The sequence below is a fragment of the Petaurus breviceps genome, unplaced genomic scaffold (assembly GCF_028583685.1).
Source record: "Petaurus breviceps papuanus isolate PSGF00001 unplaced genomic scaffold, PetGlider_PUasm1.0 90994, whole genome shotgun sequence".
Classification (NCBI taxonomy): domain Eukaryota; kingdom Metazoa; phylum Chordata; class Mammalia; order Diprotodontia; family Petauridae; genus Petaurus; species Petaurus breviceps.
In genome coordinates, this window is record NW_027187393.1 from 3,444,143 (window position 1) to 3,466,432 (window position 22,290).

At 36.6% G+C, this 22,290-nt stretch overlaps 1 protein-coding gene across 1 annotated transcript in view; it reads left to right on the plus strand.

Moving 5' to 3' along the window:
- The window catches only part of GFPT2 (glutamine-fructose-6-phosphate transaminase 2), a 63,549-nt gene that overhangs the window by 10,823 nt on the left and 30,436 nt on the right, over positions 1–22,290 (plus strand). Inside the window, exons 2-5 of the mRNA XM_069077798.1 lie at positions 12,270–12,377; positions 18,456–18,554; positions 19,208–19,333; positions 21,298–21,356. Of these exons, the coding sequence (XP_068933899.1) occupies positions 12,270–12,377; positions 18,456–18,554; positions 19,208–19,333; positions 21,298–21,356 (392 nt within the window). The remainder of the gene's footprint in view (positions 1–12,269; positions 12,378–18,455; positions 18,555–19,207; positions 19,334–21,297; positions 21,357–22,290) is intronic.

Below are 22,290 nucleotides of genomic sequence, written 5' to 3' on the forward strand. Positions count from 1 at the left end.
TCATAGGTTTTTTTTGTTTCTTCATTTTAGATACACACCCACATCTGAATCCTCTCCCATCCACACAAATAGATTCCTGAATTCTCCTTTTACTGATATGCTTTCAAATCTTCCCTTCCTTAAGGAAGGCAGGACCAAAAGAACAAAACATACAAAGATTAAAATATGTAAATGAAAACAGGAAAGCTCAGGTCAGACACAATGGACAATTTCAGTCCCAAATTGCTAAACTTAAAACATATATCCTTTCTTTTAACAAGTGGTAAATTTCCCAAATGGAAAGTTACACAAATTTTCAGTCACCATTTTAGGCAGTTTTATAGAGATAGAGATATACATGTGTTTATGTATACACATACATACATACACACATGTTTTTTAATGAAAGATAACTCTGGTGAGAAGGAGTATAATTTACTTGGAAGTGACTGCTGTGTCCAAATAAAATGTATACATCTGTAACTTCTCTGTCTTTGCCCCATTTCTAGAGAGAGGTATAGTTTAGGAATTACTCTTTCTCTATACCCCATACTGTAACCTCTTCATTAGTTTGAACTTCATATATGGCTACCACATTCAAGGCAGAACAATGATCTCCTTTCATTGAGATTATCTGTTTTCTACTATTTCTCTTCTCTGGAGTTTTTCACATGATACCTATACATTTTTTTGTATGATAGAACATCAAAGAGACAATAATCTTTTTACTCCTTAGAGAATATATAAACATTAAGTTACCAAGACTGATGGCTGGTTTGCCTAGCAAAAATTTTGACCCAGTGCTTCCTTCTTTTATAGGAAAGTTAAAAATTCCTCAGTGGTAGTAAAAAAAAAAAATATATATATATATATATATATCCTGACAAAATATCTTGTTTTGCTATACATGATTATATTGGAGTAACTTCCCTCACTTTTATTTTTTTTTAATTCTGAATTTATCAAATGTCAAATAAAATGAGCATTTCCACATACATAGTAAAAGAGAATAAAAAGAGAATTGTTCAGGAAACTGACTCACCATTATGCATAACTTGCTTTTATCTATAAATATATAACAAATTCTATGTAACTTTTGAAGCTTTCTTGTTTGTTTATGATCCTTTCTCTTCTCTTCTGTGAATTTTTTTTAAATGCTTCAATGACCCTCTTTTTTTTTTTCCTTCTCTTTCTGGCTACCCTATTTGTAGTTTCCATAATTCTCCCATCTACCCCTAAATGTTGCTTTCCAATATATCACATTCTATCTACTACTTTTGCTTCTAACTTTCCAATATATCACATTCTATCTACTACTTTTGCTTCTAATTGTAGTTGAGGAATGGTGTATGAGTCGTGTGTGTGTGTTCATTTTATATCAGGTTAATTTCCTCTTGGCTGCTTCTAAATGCATCTCTGTTGTTGAAACTCTGGAGTTTATTCCATACATTTCTGAATGAGTAAAATTTAGGGTTCTCCTTACCTGTTGACAGGTTATGCATTATATTAATCAGTACTTTGCCCTCTGTTTTCAATAATTCCATGGAAGTTTCTTATGTGATATTGAATTATGATATTAATGTACTTTGTTCATATTTTTTGGAAGAACAATAATTTTTCGATTGTTTTTCTTAGCTGTGTCCTTTAGCTTCACTACCTTTGTTGAGCTCTCAAATGTTTTTTTCAATTGTGCTGTTGTTTAATTTTTCTACTGCCTAGGCAATTTTTGCATCCATCTGGATCATTCTATTCCTTAGAGGATTTTATTAAGATTTTCTGCCAAACATTCCAAACTGTTTGAGTCCCATGTTTGTCTTTTTTTGTTTTTGTTTTTTCCTTTTTTAATTTTAATTCCATCTCTATAGATACCAGATCTTCCTTTATATCTCTTATTCAAATTGCTAATCATTGGTAATACATTCATCTTTCCTTCTTTGGTCTTCATCTTGCTTTCTTTTGTCCTATAACAATTATTGTATGTAGTAGAAATTTTGTTGTTGTTACACCTTTTTGGTCATTCTTTTCTCTATTTTGCAAGGTAATTTTCCCATGTGAATTTCTTTCCTTTACCTTCTTTTTTGTTATTCTTTCTCTTAATGCATGTTTTGGTGTTGAAGTAATCTTAAAATCCCTTAATGTCAAGGCTCTTTCTCTTGTCCTTTATCCAGCCTCTGATAAAGAGATAGCCCTCTTCTCTCACTAAGATCAATCCTTCTACTTGTACCCATGATCTCATCTCCTCCAACTTCTAGGAGATTGCCTCCACAATTCATCACACGCCCTCTTTCTCTAATCTTCAATCTCTCCCTACCTGTTAGCTCATTTCCAAATGTCTACCAACACTCCTATTCTTCTTTATAGTATTTTATTTTATCAATTACATTTAAGACAATTTTTAACATTCATTTTTAAATAAAATTTTGAGTTCCAAATTTTCTCCCTCTCTAAGAAGGTAAGTAATGTGATATAGGTTATATATGCAACATAACTATTCTTAAAACCACCTCACTTTATTTACCATTACCTTAACCTATTGTCCTTTATCTCTTTTCCATTTCACAACCTTTAAAAAAAGCTTTTTTCAAATTCATTTCCTCCACTTCTCTTTTCACTTGCCTCTCTACTCCTTCCATTCTTACTCAACTGAAGTGACTTTCTCCAAAGTTACCAATGATCTCTTAATTGCTAGATCCAGTGGCCTTTATTCATTCCTCATTCTTCTTGAATTCACTTCAGAGCACCAGAACACACTCTCCTTTTTAGCTTGTTGTGACATTGCTCTGGTAGTCCTCTTCCTACCTCTCTGACCACTCCATCTCAGTATCTTTTTGTGGGTCATCATCTATATCCCATCCCTTATCTTTGGGGTATCCTCAAGGTTCTGCCTTGGGCCCTTGTGTTTATTCTATCTCAATGACTTTATCCCAAGAGTTTGATGATCATTTCATTGTAGGTCACTCTTAAGTTCAGGCTTCTTTTCTAAGTTCCAGGCCCTAAGTTCCTGACTCCAGTGTTATAGGTGGGAAGATGCTGGGTAATGAATGATAGTAGAGGCCCTGACTGGAACAAATATCTCCTACAACTGTGGTATAACATGGCAAGGTGTGGGTGTTAGGCAGGAAAAGGGGACCTGCCCAGTGTCCTGAGCAAAGAGAATCTTGTATTAACAAGCTTCATGGGTCTCAGAGAGATTCATAGGTTTTTTTGTTTCTTCATTTTAGATACACACCCACATCTGAATCCTCTCCCATCCACACAAATAGATTCCTGAATTCTCCTTTTACTGATACGCTTTCAAATCTTCCCTTCCTTAAGGAAAGCAGGACCAAAAGAACAAAACATACAAAGATTAAAATATGTAAATGAAAACAAGAAAGCTCAGGTCAGACACAATGGACAATTTCAGTCCCAAATTGCTAAACTTAAAACATATATCCTTTCTTTTAACAAGTGGTAAATTTCCCAAATGGAAAGTTACACAAATTTTCAGTCACCATTTTAAGCAGTTTTATAGAGATAGAGATATACATGTGTTTATGTATACACATACATACATACACACATGTTTTTTAATGAAAGATAACTCTGGTGAGAAGGAGTATAATTTACTTGGAAGTGACTGCTGTGTCCAAATAAAATGTATACATCTGTAACTTCTCTGTCTTTGCCCCATTTCTAGAGAGAGGTATAGTTTAGGAATTACTCTTTCTCTATACCCCATACTGTAACCTCTTCATTAGTTTGAACTTCATATATGGCTACCACTTTCAAGGCAGAACAATGATCTCCTTTCATTGAGATTATCTGTTTTCTACTATTTCTCTTCTCTGGAGTTTTTCACATGATACCTATACATTTTTTTGTATGATAGAACATCAAAGAGACAATAATCTTTTTACTCCCTTTTTTTGGCTTTTTGGAGGGGGAAAGGCAGGGCAATTGGGGTTAAATGACTTGCCCAAAGTCACAAGGCTGATAATTGTCTGAAGGCCAGATTTGAACTCAGATCCTCCTGACTCTAGGGCTGGTGCTCTATGTACTACGCCACCTAGCCACCCCAATCTTTTTACTCCTTAGAGAATATAAACGTTGAGTTATCAAGACTGATGGCTGCCTGATTAATAATGGACATTTAGCACTGAACATTCTGAAGGTATCTCAAACTCAAATATCTGATACAGAACTCATTATCTTTTCTTCCCGAACCTATTTGTGTCTGAATTTCCCTCTTTCTGGTGAGGGCACAATGAGCATTCCAATAACTAAGGTTCACATCCTCAGACTCATCCTTTAACTCCTTACTCTTCCTCACTCTACTTATCCAATCAGTTGCCAGGTCTGCTCATTCTACCTCCGCAATTTCTCATACATCCTCCTCTTTCTTTATACGTCTGACAGACACCATAGTTCATATTCTCATCAACTCTCCTGGACCATTGGAACAACCTCCACTGGTATGGTATCCCTGTCTCAAGTCATGCACCTTTCCCATCCATCCTCAATTCAGCTGTCAAAGTGATATTCCTTAAGCACAGATCTGACCATTTTCTTTCCCTACTCATTTTTTCCAGTAGCTCTCTACTGCCTCTATCATCAAGCACAAACTCCTCATCTTGTCTTTTAAAAATCCTCCCCCTTCCAGAAGACTCATGATAGAAAATGCTATCCACATCCAGAGAAAGAACTATGAAATCTGAATGCAAATAAAAACACACTGTTTTCTCTCTTTCTCTCCCTCCCTTTTTTTGTTTCTTCTTTCTCATGTTTTTTCCCTTTGGCTCTAATCCTTCTTTACAATATGACTAATGTGGAAATATCTTTAATATGATTGTACATGTATAGCCTGAAAAAAATAAACCTTTCCCACTAAGTTCCAGTCCGCCTTTTCAGACTTTTTATGGCTTATTCCTCTTCTCACACCCTACTGTGTAGCCAAACTCAACTTGCTGTTTCTCACACCTAGAATTTCATCTCCTGTCTCCCATCTCTATGCCCTTGCATGGGCTGTCCCCTATGTCTGGAATGCATGCCTCTTTACTCCTTAGTGAGACTCTCTACTTTACTTGAAGGGTTAACTCAAATAGTACTGGCTACCTGAGGCCTCTCCTGATTTCCCTTCCTCCTGCCCCAATTAACTTTTACTCACTTTATATATATATAGGGTTTCTCAAAATCTTAGTTTAATTTTAAGCTTTAACTATTTAAGCTTCAATAGCTTAAAGCTACACTAAAACTTTTGGGATATCTGTATACATTTTTATATGCTTTTATGTGTACATGTTGTATGCAATATAATTTGTCTTTGTATGTCCAGAATCTAGCATAATAAATTGAGTAGGTTCTTTGAAGGATGGAGGTAACCTACCAGTTCTTTAGACCCTTGGAGACCACTCTGAATTAAAGTAGTCCCATGAGGTTTGGGTCCACAGCCCCATGATGTAACCACGAAAGTTATAGAGCTTGAATTCATCCTAGATGTGGTCTGGTTGACCACAGATGTCCTACCCTGAATTGGGGCCACATCAAAAGGAGTAAGCTTAGACTTCCAGGTGAGAAGACAGATTTCTCACTTGAGAAACATTTCTATAAATCACAATGAATGGGATTTTCTTTGTTTCAGGTCCTGTGCTAAGATGAATATTTTGGCTTAGTCCTAAAGCTGCAATTCAGGCACCCTCTAAACTATATATTAAAATATCAGGGAAATATTTTTTGCCATAATTTAATTTATTTGTCTAAAGAGTTATTAATAAATTTCATTGTGACACAAGGCACTTCCCTACAAACTGATACCCTTTCAAAGTACATTCCTTGAAAAAATCTATCTATTGTTAACAAAAAGAAGGGATTTGTCCTTTCAGTTTGACAAAGTGGTTCAACATTGGCCATCATATTTATCTACAGTTGTGTTGCCTCTCTAAGTTGACTTTGTTCATTGTTGAAGTTACTGTGTATATGTTTAGAATATGTTTTTTTCACCCTGCATCATTTCAAATGAGTTTCCCATGTTTCCCCAAATTTTCAACATTCATAATTTCTTAAGGGACAGAAATATTTCATTTACATGCCAAAATATGCTCAGTTATTTCTTAGTTGTTGCTAGCCATAGTTTTAAATGTCTTTCTTTCTTTTTTTAATTAATTTTCATATAAACTCTACATGTAATTCTGATTCGTGCATTTGCAGTGATCTAAATCTTTCCAATCCAAAGATTATTCTCCTTAGCAGATAAAACAAAAGGAAAATAAGAATTATGCTTTCTCTTTGTTATTGTTTCTCATTCCATCTTCTCTGAGCAGCAATCCTATCCCTTCTTTGATTATGTTCTATCCCCCAACATAGCTAAAAACAAACTCTACCCTTTTAGTTGTCCTTAGCTTTCTCCTTATGAAATAATCCTTAGCTCATTTGGAGACTTAACATTCCTGAGTTTTAGAAAAAAAAACAAAACAGGATCATGCCATGCTTTTGTATTCATCCTATCCTTGCCACTATCATCTGTACATTTCCTTTTGAGAAAGCTATCCTTTTCCTCTCATTAAAACTGTTTTTCCTAATGTCTTCAAATTTTCTTTCTTGAGTGTTTCCTACTCTTCCTGGGTTGACCTCTCATGTAGAAATGTTTTCATTAATAAGAATATAAATATAAATATAGATGTATAATCATAGAGTATATAGAATATAACAATATTTTATTTATATATGCCTTCTGATCTCTTTTTTTATTCAACTAGCATCTGAGTTTTTAAAAGTTTTTTTATTCTTTTTTTAAACCCAATAGTCATTTCTGCTCATTAAACTTTCATTTTTAATGAAGAAAATAAGCAGAACCAACCACCCAAAGTCTGCTTCACAACATATGCCACATTCTATACCCACAGTCCTCTGTCTCTCTACAAAGAATAGGAATATGTATTTTTCTGTGGTTTTCCTGGACAAAGATGCCTTTTCTTTGCATCAGCAGCACTTAGTACAGTGTCTGGCACACAGCAAGCACTTCATAAATGCTTGTTGACTGGCAGACTTATATTTAATCAGCCATTAAATTTCTTTAAGATCTGCTCTCCTCTACATCTAGAGTGCATGTCAAGTTATCCCTACCTTTCCTCCTTTCTCTGTCACAAATGCTAAGATGGAGTGGTCATGTTCCTCCTAGTTCCCCAACTGGTCACTTCCTACCTTAGTGACCTGTTCCTCCCTATTACTAAGAATTAGATTGAGAAAAGAATTTTCCCTTGTTTGTTCCTCTACTTTTTGAAGGATGAAATTATCATTAAGAGGGAAAAGCTTCAGCAAATGCCTGGATAATTAAAGTTCTTCATCAAGATTATATCATTCCTCTGTGTCAGGTTTGATCTATTTCCTGAACTCCTCATCTGATTCCTTTCTGTCTAGGTGGCCTGTGGTATATGCTGATGACAATATCTGTCCTGATTCTGCCTCCTTTAGTCTTCACATTTAAGTGTTCACTACCATGCTTCCCTCCTCTTGTTCCTGGATTTCTTCAGGAGTATATTTTCTTAGTATATAATGCTAATTATATACTAATTCCCCCTTTTACCTGTCCTGCTTCTTGTCAGTCATTCAATAAACATTTATTAAGCATCTGCTATGTGCCAGGCACTGTTCTAAGTACTGGAAATACAAAAAAAAAAGGGCAAAGGCAGTCCCTGCTCTCAAGGAGCTTACAATTTAATGAAGACAACATGCAATTATACAAAGCAAGTTGTATACAGAATAAATAGGAAATAATTAACAGAGGGAGAGCACTACAATTAACAGGGTTTGGAGAGGGCTTACTATAGAAGGCAGGATTTTAGTTGGGGCTTAAAGAAAGTCAGGGATGTCAGTTTTCTAAGAAAAGGAGAGGAGAGCATTCCAGGGATGGGAGAGAGCCAGAGGAAATAGACAAAGCCGAGAGATGGAATGTCTTGTTAGTGGAATATCCAGGAAATCAGTGTCCCTGAATCAGAGTACACAATGAGGAATAAGGTGTAAGAAGACTGGATACATAGGAGGAAGACAGGTTATGAAGTACTTTGAATGCCAAACAGTGGGTTTTGTATTTGATCCTGGAGGTAATAGGGAGCCAATGGAATTTATTGAAAGAAGAGTGACATGGTCAGACCTGTACTTCAGGAAAATCACTTTGGTGGCTGAATGGAGGATGGATTGGAGAGGAGGGAAACTTAAGGCAGACAGATCCATGAGCAGGCTATTCTAATAGTCCAGGTATGAGGTGATGAGGACCTGTACCAGAGTAGTGGTCAGGAGAGAAGAGGCATATTCAAGAGATGGTGCAAAGGTAAAAATCAACAGGTCTTGGCAACAGATTGGACATGGGGGTGAGAGATGATGAGGAGTCAAGGATGACACCTAGGTTGCATGAATCTAAGGGACTGGTAGAATGGTGTTGCCATTGAGAGTAATGGGGAAATAAGGAAGAGGAGGGAGGAAGACTTAGAGGGGAAAATAATGAGTTCAGTTTTGGACATGTTGAATTTAAGATGTCTGAAAGTCAGTTGGGGATTCAAGATTGGAAGTCAGCAGAGAGGTTAGAGCTGGATAGATTGATTTAAGAATGCCAGCATGGTAATTAAATCCATGGGATCTGATGAGATCACCAGGTGAAGTAGTGCAGAGGGAGAAAAGAAGAAAGCCTAGGACAGAACTCTGTGGAATTTTTAATAAAGTCTACCCATCAGAGTTACATTCCAGTCATGTATCACATCTCGGTTATAGCTATGAGGTCAATTCCTCATGAATTAAAACATCTAGGTTTTCTTGCTTGTTGGCCATACTTTGTGCATTGTAAATAGGGGCAATGGATCATGGATCATAGATTTAGAACTAGAAGGGACCTTAGAGAACAGAAGGGGCCTTAGAGTCAAGTTCAAGTCCTTCGTTTTACAGATAAAGAAAATGTGTTTCAGGGGCAGCTAGGGGGCACAGTGAATAGAGCACTGGCCCTGGAATCAAGAGGACCTGAGTTCAAATCCAGCCTTAGACACTTAACACTTACCAGTCATGTGATCGTGGGCAAGTCACTTAACCCCAGTTGCCCTACCTTTCCTCCTCCAAGAAGCAAAAACAAAAAAAACAGTATTTCAGAAAGGTTAAGTCCTTTGCTCAAAAAAGCTCCAGAAGTAGCCTAAGTCTGAGGCAGGACTCAAGTTTAGGTGTTTCTGACTCCAATTCCAGTACTCTCTCTACTACACCACATATCTGATCTTTTGTTGGATTTTATCATCCATCTGATTACCTTCTTGGATTACGACTCCTATGTATTGCCGGGTCTCAACTGCTACTCTTCTTCCTAAACTCTCTGGTATGTAGCTTGGTGTATGAACACAGTTTCCTCCTTCTGTCTTCCTTTTCATAGGATCATCGGGTCATAAAGCTAGAACTAGAAAGCACATCAGAGTTCATCTTATCCAACCTTTCTCTTTACATTCGAGGAAACTTGGACCCAGAAGTTGTCAGAAATATCAAATACATGTCCTACAACACTCCCTTAGCCAACCTGAACCAGATTAAATGTAATTGCTAAATATTTAACAAAATAAGTAAAAATAAAATAAAACTAAACTAAATCAATATGATGCCCTCAAGGATCCTCAGTATGGACAATTGGCCCCTATTTCTATTTGAATTTAAACTACTGGGTTAAGTGACTTGTCAAAGGTCACAGAACCAATAAATAGCACACCAGGGTTTCAAATACAGGCTCCCCAACACAGAATTCTTCTATATTTAATATCTTTTAATTAGGACAGTTTCCTTCTCTGATATAGTTTTTATTTTATTTGGCATATGTCTTTGATATTTTGAGCTGATGGAGGGGAGCTCGTCTTTTTTAAGTCATCTTGCAGACCTATCTTGGATAAGCCCATTAAAGAGAAGTTGTTCTGCAATCAGAACTGGGATTTTTATTCTGGGAGCCATATACCAATCCATTTGACTCAGGCCTATAGATAAAACATTCTGAAAAAAAGAACCCATCTCAACTTTGCTGAACTCAATCCCTATGGGGCCAGGTTATCACTCCTCTTTCTCAAAAACTTTCAGTATCCATGTTAAGGAGAAGGGCCATTGTCTTCTGGTCTGACTTTGGCTAGGTCCACCAGTATACCAGCCTGGAAACAGGGGCTTCATCAATCTCTTTATTGATTGGTCTCCTGGGAGAGGCTTAGAACCTTTCAGGCTACCAGCATGGATGCTTTCTAAAAGAAAGACACATAATTAGGAAATATCTTTTTATTATTATTAATAAGAACATTGGATAAATGCTATGTTGGTATAATACTAGTAATGATGCTTAATGAGAATCAAGTGGAAAGGATGTTTTATTAAGGAAAGAGAAACACAGAAGAAGCTCCAGGGCTGAAGGGACAGTAGAGGTCCTGTAGTCCCGCCCAATCATTTTGCAAATGAGGAAACTGAGGTCCAGGGAGGTTAAATGATGTGTCCAAGATTACACATGTAGTTGTAAATGCCAGAGGTTTGGTTTGAACCAGACTTCTGTACATCTAGTACTGTGGATTGCATTATACAGAATGAGGCTTATGTTATCAGGCATGGCAGTGGGCTGAGGTTCTTGTTTTTGCTGAACTGTCTGTCTTTGCCCTCCCTTTGTACAAGGCAGGATTCTATTGCAGAAGGCAAGAGGTCGTTACTGAGAAATCAGGAGAGAGTTGGGTTGAACTGCTGGTTCTGATGTTTATTATTCATATAACCTTGAACATGTCACATAACTTCTGTGAATGTCAGTTTTTTCACATATAAAATGAGGATAATAACACATGTGCTTCCTAAGGCAGGATTATTGTGAAGGACGTGTTATATGAAAATATGGCATAAATGTAAGGTACATGGATAAATAACGAAGAAAGCCTGAAGCTCTTTTATTTTCATGGGCTTTAGTTGAGCCTCTTTTTTTCATGCAGAAGCATAACTTGAGTTTCTTAGAAACAAGGAATCTTTAACAATTGTAGCACACTGGTAACATTGTCAAGGCAGGCCTCCAAAAGCCTGTTTTCTGCAACTTTGTAGTCAACAAAGACGCCACACTAAACATACGTGCCTGACGTATCTTTAAATATATCATAAAATTTGGCACAGAAATGAGTGAAAGAACATAACTGAAAAGAATAGTATATCTGCCTTTGGGTGTAGGGTAGAAAGTTTCTATTTTTAAATTGTTATATGGCTGGTGATCATTTGTGGTTGTTTGCCTCTAGTCATATAGGATAGTTGTTAATTAAGTTCTATTTATTGAATTGCATGCAATGTTAGATGTTATTGCCAAGAAACCAGATAAGAACATAAGCCATTTGTGATACTGTAAAAAGCATTACAAAGTTCCATTGTCAACAACATCTATCTCCTTTAAATATAAAAAGATCTGATGCTAATCATTCTAGATGTATTGGAATTTGATTGTGGCCTCTATCATATGTTGTCAATAGACTGAATCTTGTGTAAGGCTTTTTGCTAGGCACTATGAAGAGCATAAAGGTCAATAAAACAGTCCCTTACTCTCAAGAGAGTTATAGTCTTAACAAGAGTGGGGAACCTGCAGCAGCCTCAAGGCCACATGTGGCTCTCTAGGTCCTCAAGTGCAGGCCTTTGACTGAATCCAAACTTCACAGAACGAATCCCCTTAATAAAAGGATTTGTTCTGTGAAATTTAGATTCAGTCAAAGGGCTTCCCTGGAGGAACTTGAGGCTGCAGCAGGTTCTCACCCCTGGCCTAGTACCTGCATTTACATATCCTTCAACATACAGGAGAATCAATCTCAACTAATTGAGAATTTGGGAGACTCAGCAATTCTTCATATTGAATTGAAGATGACCTAAGAATTTTAATTCTTTCAAGTGTAATCAAACCATAAATTCATATACGTTACGTATACAAATATAGTCAACATTCAATTATCTAAGTGTAGATTATCTCCAAGACATGTTTAATCCCTTATATAACCATTTTTATTCCCAAGAGGCAGCATCCTATAATTGATAGAATGTGAGCCTTAAGTGAGGAAGATCTAGGTCCAAATGCTACCTCTAATGCTTATTAGGTATGTGACCTTCTAGTTAAATTATTCTTTTTATCAATTTCAATCTAACAGCCATGCCTTTTATAGGATGACAACATTCAGATATCACTTTGAAGTCTTGCATCTTGACTTCAGTTTTACTGCATGTTAACAGTCTAATGCATTCCAAGTAGCCTATAAATATTTATTTACTTATGTCTTTTTCCTGTTTCTCTTTTTGCCTTTTGATAGGAATCTTTGCCTATATGAACTACAGAGTGCCCCGAACAAGAAAAGAGATTTTTGAAACATTAATAAAGGGTCTTCAGAGGCTAGAGTACAGAGGATATGATTCTGCAGGTATGACTTTTTCTGCTAAAATTAGAATTAATAAGTTTGCATATGTTCATTCCCTTCTCTTGATCAAACAGTAGATTACTATGGTCATTGACTACTGTCTTCTTTACCTTAATCTATTCCACTAATCCATTACTCTATTCCTCAACCAGTACTAAGTAGTTTTGATGACTGCTGCTTTATAACGCAGCTTCATTCTCTTTTCTAAGCATTCATTTTTTTGTTGCTTCTCACAGTCCAGGCCTTTTCTGGTCTGTTTTTCATTAAAGCCTTCTTTTGGAATATTGTGATACTAATTTCAGCCCTAAAGTTAATCTAATCAAGTACTTAATTACAGTTGGAAGATAAAATAATAATACCTCACATTTATGTAGGACCTTAAGATTTGCAAAATACTTTACATGGATTATCTATTCCAGTGAGGTAAGTGCTATAAGTATTATTATCCCCAACTTATAGATGAGGGAACTGAGACTCGGGGAAGGTAAGAGACTTGTCCACGGTTTCACAGTGTCAGAGCTGGGATTTGAACCCAAATCTCTTCAGACTCAAGGTTCAATACTCCTTATATTTTACTATACTGCCTCTCTGGAAACTCCTTCACCTTCAATACTTTTGAGCAGGTATGATAAAGGCATTCCTTCCACTAATACTGATTTTAAAAAAAAATCTTCATGCCTTAGTAGATCAATCAGTAAGCCTTTGTTATGGCTATTCAGTTGTATCTGACTATTTGTGACCCCATTTGGGGTTTTCTTGGCAAAGATAACTGCAGTGGTTTGCCGTTTCCTTCTCCAGATCATTTTACAGATGAGGAAACTGAAGCAAAAAGGGTCAAGTAACTTGCCCAAAGTACACAGCTAGTAAGTGTCTGAGTTCAGATTTGAACTCAGGTCTTCTTGACTCTGGGCCTAGCATTCTATCCCTTGCACCACCTACCTGCTTTAGTATGTGCCTTTAGTATGTGCCTACTATGTGCTTGCTAGTGACTGAGCTATGTGATAGATGTCCAGAGACAAAAGTGAAATTATTTTTCCCTTAGGTAGCTTAAATGCTAATGTGAGGATACATCCATATATAAGTTTATACAAAATACATAAATACAAGGTGGGTTTTTTTGTTTTGTTTTTTTTGGGGGGGGGGCGGGGAGAAAGTAGGGGAAAACACTAGCTGCTAGGTGTATCAAGAGAGGCCTCATGTAGAAGGTGGTGCTTAAGTGAAGCTTTGCAAGAAACTTGTGCTGCCAAGACAGAGTGAGGAAGGGATGCATTCCAGACGGGGAGGGTTGGGGGAGGGAGGGGGGGGTTCTGCCTATGCAGAGTAATGGAAACAAGATTGTTTCAATAAAAAAAAAATTTTTTTTAATTAGACCTGTGATTTCATTGGTTTAAGATAGCTAAGAAGATATTTTATAGGGAAGTGGTATGATCAACTCTGTGTTTTTAGCAGCTTCTCTGCAATTTATAGTCTTAGGGAGTTGCCCCGGCCACTGAGAATTTAAATGACTTTTCCATGTTTGAGTACAGGCCTTCTTCACTCTGAGGCAAGCTCTCAATCAGCCACTCGGCCTCTCTTCAATGAGTTACTGAGGCCAAAAAATTCGCCACCTAGTGGCCAATTTTCTGTTCACAAAGCTCTTCCCACTAAGCTAGTCTGTTCTATGTAGGACACCAAGCTTCTACTGGAAACCTGTCCAGCTTGGAAAGACTTCCCAGAGCTTTCAGGTCTTTGATTTAATAGGATCTTAAACTGTAAGAGAACTTTAACCTCATCAAGTCCAACTCCTCAATTTTATAAATAAAGAAATTGAGGCCGAGAGAGGTAAAGTGACAGGCATGTAATAATAATAATAATAAGTAGCAGAAGCCAGAACCGGAACTCTTGTTTATTCAGGCTCTTTCTCCTACACCAGGGGTGGGGAACCTGCATCCTTGAGGTCACATGTAGCCCTCTGGGTCCTCAAGTGTGGCCCTTTGACTGAATCCAAACTTCATAGAACAAATCCCCTTAATAAAAGGATCTGGTTTGTAAAACTTGGACTCAGTTAAAAGGCCTCACCCAAGGACCTAGAAGGCCACATGTGGCCTAGAGGCCACAGGTTCTCCACCCCTGAGCCTTACACCCTGATGCCCTGATCTAGCCATTGTTAAGAACATGTTGTCATTTCCTTTCTTCAGTGAAGCATAAATGTCTTAGGAAAGGACATGTTTTTGTGTGGTACATAGCTCAACTTTAATTGGTCAATGACCTATATCCAAAGCCAAATAATTTCTCCAAAAGAATAATTTCTCAAAAAAAAAAAAAGATCAAAGGGGTTTTATTTTAACTTGAAAATCCAGTCAGCCAAAACCAAAAAGATTTATGAATATCTCCTGGGTACAGAGTCACTTATTTGGTGTTGTGAATAACTGTAGGAATGATCTTCTTCCTAAGTAGCTAGTTATTAGTTCAAAGGAAAAAAAGAAGAGAAACATACTTAACCTTTTCTTCTGTTCCCATTACCATTAAATTAAAAACCCTTTGAGGGTAGAGACTTTGTCTAATTATCCATATTCCAATTAGTTCTTGAAATAGGATTTTCTTTTAACAGTGCATTCCAGACACTCAAGAAAACTTTGTTGTGTTGGTGTAAAATGAACAAATTAAAGAGCAGACAAACATCTCCATGTATTAAATAATAAGAGTTCTGACTTTGTCATTTATTAACTTTGTGACCTTGGTCAAGTCACTTAAACTATAGGAACCTTAGTTTTCTTACCTGTAAAATAGGGATAAAAGTACTGGTATATCCTTACACACAGGGTTGTTGTGAGAAAAATCCATTGTAAACCTTGAAGCATCTTCATAACAGTTATCCTCAAGTGTTTACAGAATTCTGTGTGTTAAAACAAATGGAGTAACAGATAAATATGGATGAGATGAGATAAGAATTTCAATGGGAGACATGAGATTTTTTAAAGGAGAATTTTGAGAGGGGAAGCAGTCCTGGTTTGTTGGGAGTATATATAGGTAGCCCTTCTGTACTGCTCCCCCAGCTTGCACTAGGTTAAGGTCTCAGAGGAAGACAGTTACTACCTTGGGGTCAAATGGTAATTCTTTGAAAATATACACTGTAGCTCACAAACCCCCAACAGTATGCTGCCCATTAATAATCAATTAGTAATCTCATTTAGTTCTTAGTAAAGACATTTTGTCAGATGGCATAGGAAGAATGTTCATTATAAAACAATCCCCTGTCCTCACAAATCTGGGTATCTCTCCCACAAATGCATAGATGGGAAAAATGGCCTCAAACTTGGAGAACCAGATAAAGAATCATACATGTAGGATACTCATGTGGGAAGGCAACTCACAACTCCTGGTACGCCAAATCCTGCAAGTCCTTTCTGTCTTTGGAGAGAGTCCTCATTCTGGGTTTCCAGGCTCTGCTTTTCTCCAGAGTTCAGCTCTTAATGTCAAGGTTACAATCCTTGAAACTGCTTCCTTTCTTGGATAAGTCTTTCTCTATCCATGTCTACCTGTAACATGCGTTTCTCCTCTTCTATCTATATAGTAACTAATAAGGGTGAGGAAGGGAAAAGAGCTAAGTTCTTCCCTGCCTTGATGGTTCCCGCTACATTTGCAAGGCTCCCTTCCACTGCTGCCTCCAGCTGTATTGTTTACTTTTTTATGTCTTGGGACCAAGGGGGCATGACAGATTCCCTTAGTTGATCACTAGATATTTTCTGTGAGATGTCAGTTGCCTTCATCCAGTGGTCATCAAGCCTTAATGTCACGGTGCTTTTGTAACAACATAGACTCACTCATACTAATTGGGGTCTGGGTACTTACCCTCTCCTTTTCCAACTGAGGAATCTTTCTGATCTGAGCTTGATATCAAGTACTACAACAAACTGGCACTGGACTTATGCCACTTACCCTCTCTCTATTCCCACTAAAGGACCCCTCTGCTCTGGATACACATGTGCAAACTGAGCTTAATTCCAGGGGGTCTGAGAATTCTTGGTCTCTTACATATAGAGCACCTGAAATTTCTCCAAGGAACCAACTAGAGGCCCAAACTCAGCCTTGTCTAGGATATATAAAGGATAAATAAAAAAGGAAATCATTTAGAAAAGCCTTAGAGATTTGTGGGGCTTCTCAAGAGGGATTAAGTACTTGATATTAATCCTTTTTGGAGAACTCCACAGATCTTTGAGTTTATGAGGCCATCAGGCAAACCTTATTCTGTGGCTCTATAGTCCACAAGGATCTGAAACAAAGTCTCAGGACTTATGTCACAAAAAGGAAAAAAGGAAAAGAAACAAACATACATGAGCTCTCATGTTGCGCTCTGGACAAGTTATTGGACACCAGGATTCTGGGGATGTGAAAATCCATACTGTTTATATTGGTTTCCATTCCATGAGTACAGTAATATAACAGATTTTAGTATATAAATATTCAACTATGTACAAATTCTCTCAAAGAAAATGTTCTGATTTATAAAGGAAAAATACCAGAAAACAGACTATCTAGTCTAAAACAAAAGAAGAAAAAAAATATCTGATAATTTGCTCCACTGGATCTCTTTAAAATGAGATCATCCATGAATGAGCATCCCAGATGGAGAATCTCTCCAGCTGATCTCAAAAAATGCATAGGGGACCCAGATAGTTGGTTAAAGCCCCTACAGTGTAGTGCTCCTGCTGGGCTACTCCCCTAGCTTGCAGTCAGACTCAAAGACTGGATCTCTAGTGGGTGGCTACTATTTCCAGCTCTAGGGTTACCTATAGTTACTATAGCTCACATGTGCCCATTGGAGTGCTTCCTATTAATAATCAGCCAGTAGACTTAATTTGCTCTTAGTAAAAAGGACATTTTCTCAAATGGTCTAGCAAGAATAATAGGTAACAAATGGTCTCCTATAACATTTGTATCTCTAGGTAGTACATTTTGTAAAATGTTTGTTAAGCAAAGTGTAATATATAGATATGTGTATAAATAAATGTGTATGTGTGTGTATGAATGAAGGAAAAGGCACTATTAAGCACTAACTATGTGCCAAGTACTGTGCTAAGGACTGAAGATAAAAAACAGACAAAGCAAGATCATCATTGCTCTCAAAGAATTCACACTGAGGCAACACATAGAAGAAAGTTCAGCTACAGGGTAGAGGGAAAAACCCAGGAGTCCTAAGAGTACAGTGTAATAGATGCCTAAGCTCAGAGGTCCTTAGACTATTAGTTGGTTTAACAGTGTTGGAAATCTTTATAGAGTATAGCAAAAGGGCAGATGGTAAGGTCTAGTGGTCCATGATTCTCATATCTCACCAGAAGGAATAGAGTTGGTGACTCCAATTTGGTCCAAGCTTTGTGAGAAATCAAATAGAATTGGGTTCTGGGAAACCTGGGGAAAGGAAAGAGTTGAGGCAAAAAGTGTAATTCTGAGAAGCCTGAGGCAAAGGAAAGTGTCAAACCTTGAGATGGGAAGAAAGAAATAAAGAATAGTATGCCTGGTACAATATGCACACACACACATATGTATATTATGTATATGTTTGGGTTTTTTTACCCAAAGTTGATAAACAGAAAGAATTGAACTAAAAATCAAGGTCCCACTATTAACCTAAATTGTGGGAGATAACCACATAATATATATGATAAAAAGCAATGTTATAAAATTAAAAATCAAATATTGCTATTACTGGTAAAGATTTTTTTGTTAATGCCTTTACTAGGTACTACTATTAGAATATGATAAAATTTAGATCTAGTGCTAGAAAATCTATTATTGAGTCATTGTATATTCATTTTACATTATGTTGTGAGTTAACGGTTTTGTTTCTAAGAAAATTAAGTGAGTTCAAAAATTTCACTTATTCTGATGTTTATTGTTGCAGGTAAATAGCCTTTTTAATGTAAGTTCTTTCCATAAGATGTCTGGCTATCTTTATAGAACATAAGCACCAAAAGGAGATATAGATAGATATAGATGTAGATACACACACAGAGATATGTATATATATTCTACAAAACTTTGTGGTAATAAAAACTCAACAAAAATTCAATTAGTATAAAAGCAATCTCTCTTAAATTACAGGTGTGGCAATCGATGGAAATAATAATGAAGACAAAGAAAGGCACATCAAGCTAGTTAAGAAAAGAGGAAAAGTCAAGGCCCTGGATGAGGAACTTTATAGTAAGTGGAAAAATCTGAATTACTATAATGAGTGATATTTGAAATATTTTGTTCAATTTATACTTGTCATAAGAGATACTCCAATCTGAAAATGGCATAGCTTAAAGAAATAAAGAATAGTTCTATTATCTTCAAAAATAGATGTTTGAAAAAAATCTCTGAAAGGCACTATGTTTCTGGGACTAAATGAAATTAAATACTGTCTTCTAACCTTATTATAATTTGAAAACTTTAAAAAAATACGAATGGAAAAAATACTGGACTGAAAGCCAAAAGATCTCAGGTTTAGTCTTAGTTGTGATACTTATTAGCCATGTGACCTTAGTACATATGTAACCTTGAGAAAAAGTATTTGACCTCTTTGGAACTCAGTTAACTCATCTGTAAAATGAAATGGTTGGGCTAGTTGACCTCTGTGGTGCCTTCTAGTTGTAGCTCTATGATGCTATAAACTAAGCAAGTTATATAACCTTTCTGAGGTTCTATTTCCCCATATGTAAAATAGGGATATTACTTGCCCTGCCTATATGGCAGGGTTGTTAGGAGCAACAAATGAGATCATGTCTGTGGCTATATTTTGTACACAGTACAATGAAATGAAAATATAAGGAATTATTATTATTATTCATTATTATTATCATTATTTAATATAGAGCAAGATGGAATGGACTTGAAAGTAGAATTTGAAACACACTTTGGCATTGCTCACACTCGCTGGGCAACCCATGGAGTCCCCAATGCTGTGAACAGTCATCCTCAGAGATCAGACAAAACTAATGGTATGAACTGTTTTATGATCTGAAAATGCTAAGAAAATCAGAAAATTTAAGTGGTTTCATAAACTTTCTTATTCTTGGAGGTGATTGGGGGATGAGCTCAAGCAAGTTCCTGCTTCTACTCTGCCATCTTGGCTCTGCCCCCAACTTTCTTATTCTTTACATTATTCTGTACACTTTTCACTTATTCTGATATTGATTTTTTGATGAGTAGTTATAAAACATTTCAGCTGGAAAAAAGTATATAATGAAGATAGGGGTGTTAAGACCTAGGGAATAGTATATGGTAAAATTTTATGCATCAAGGTATTGGGAAGCACTATATAGAAAAAAAAAGTTTTTTTCATTCCTCTAGTTAAATTGAGAACTTTGAAACCAAAAAGAAAACTTTCTCTGTGTTATCAATCTTACAGGCTTACTTAGGACAGTGTAGTAGTAGATTGGAAATTAGAGATGTCAACAAATTCGAATAGTTTATTGTAAACAGATAGATGTATTAGCTAACATAAGGAGGTACTTATTAGAGGTCAGTATACCCCTGAACCACTAGAAAAAGTCCATTAGTCCATAACCAGAGTCAGTTCACAGACTCTGAGTTGGATGAGACCTCAGAGTCCACCTAGATCAACCCATGGCTAGACATGGATTGCCTCTACAATATACCCAACCAGTAATAGCCTTTGCCTGAAGTTTTTCAGTGAGAAAAACCTCACCACTTGAGACGGCAACTCATTCGACATTTGGTTAGCTTTGGTTTTTAGAATGTTTTTCCTCTTGTCAAAGTTTGGTGCTGAGCCATAAAACACTCTACATTTCTGTCTCTCTATCTCTGTCTCTCTATCTCACACACACACACATATACACACACACACCCTACATATAAAGGCATATCTGTATGTATATCACAAAAGATGTATTTCTACACAACAAAGGACACAATTAAGTTTATATAGGCTTGCATGGATCCACAGAGGAGCTATTTTACATCATTTGCAACTGGAGACGACCTACAGCAAAGAAATATAGCCCCACCCAGAGAATGTGGCCACTTTACATCATTTCATGGGAATATAAGTTTACAAAACTATCTGGGCTCCCTCTTTAGAAGAGTATCAAAATATAATTCAAACAACATGCTACTGAATTTCCCAAACTTCATTACCTTCTATTCAAGATAATGTGTCCCACCAGAGAACGATGGAACACCAGGGGGCAGTGAAGCATCAGAAAATTTGGTCAGGAGCCCATTTTCTGGAAGATTTAGAACCTGGTGATGTCTCTCTGAATAGGATTACAGGGCTGGGCCTTTTGATTAAAGTAAATGGGGAGGTAGTAATTGGCCCATACCATATCTTTCATCACAGATATTGTCCAGATAGTGGCTGTTCATTTACAATGGAACAGGGAAAGAGTACTGACTTTGGAGAAGATTTATGTTCGAATTTTTCCTCTAACAAGTACTATCTTTCTGAGTTTGGGCAAGTAACATAAATTCCCTGGGCCTCAGTTTCCTCAACTGTAGAATGAGGGTTAGGCCTTTAAAGTCCCTTCCAACCCTAGATATATGAACTTATAATGTCACCACAGTTAAGAATTTGCAGCATCCAGGGCAGCCAGGTAGCATAGCAAGTAAGAGCACTGGCCCCAGAGTCAGGATGACCTGGGATAGAATCCGGGCTCAGACACTTAGTACCTACCCAGAAACACCTGCCCATGTAACCTTGAGCAAGTTACTTAACCCCAATTGCTTAAAAAAAAAAAATTTGCAGGATCCACACCACAAAGCAACTGATTCACTGTATCACTATATAAAAACACATACAAAATTATGGTTCCTGCTAATCATTTATTTTAGATGAGGTCATTGACAACTTCTATTTTCTTAGGAAATGTTCTGAGAATTATTGAAATTATTCTGTTATTTATTATAATATTCATAATTGCATTTTAATGTATTTTTCTTTCAGAATTTGTTGTTATACATAATGGAATCATCACAAATTATAAGGATCTAAGAAAATTCTTGGTATGTCATGGCTAATCATTGGCTTGGAAGTTAAACTTTAACATTCTGAACACTCTTTGTCATGATAGGTTTAGAGAGGAATGGAATTTAACGAGTAAGGTTTTCTAATTTAAATTTTTTTTTGAAGAAAATTAGGAACTTTGGAAAGATGAAGGATCAGTAAGCAAAGGATCATTTAGTAAAATGAAGCAGTTACCCTATTATCCTAAGCTAACTTAGAATGATGCTTTCCAAATCCAGAGGATCTTTTTTGTTTGTTTGTTTCATTATAAACAATTACATTCTCAACAAATACAAATAAACAAAATGTGCATGACGTACACATGACTTCCTGATCTACAAATTTAGCCCTATGTTGTCTTCATGAAATAGGAATTGTTTATAAGAATCATTCATCAGCAGATCACCCATTCTCTTATCTTCATTCCCAGACTCTCCATTATCCCAACTTCATATACTTGATTCTATCTGAATGTCACATCACATTTTCAAAACTGTACTAATTATCTTCCCCTGGATATTTAACCTTTCACTTAACTTCTTTATTTTCTTTAATGGTACAACAACAGCCCCAGTTATCTAGGCCTGTGATCTGAGTATCACTTTTGCTGTTTCTCTTTCCCTCACCTCTCAGAAACCATTGGTGACTTCCCATTGTCTGCCGAATAAATTGTAATCTTTAATCTGATTCCAATCTATTTGTCTATCTATATCATACTTTCAATCCTTCATACAATCTACATCCAAGTCAAAATGGATTTATTGTCTCATTCTTATCCCTTCCTATTTTTTTTCTTTGCTTTTTGGAGGGCAATTGGGGTTAAGTGACTTGCCCAAGGTCACACAGCTAGGTTTTGTGTTAAATATCTGAGGCTGGATTTGAACTCAGGTCCTCCTTACTCCAGGGCCAGCTCTCTATTCACTGCACCACCTA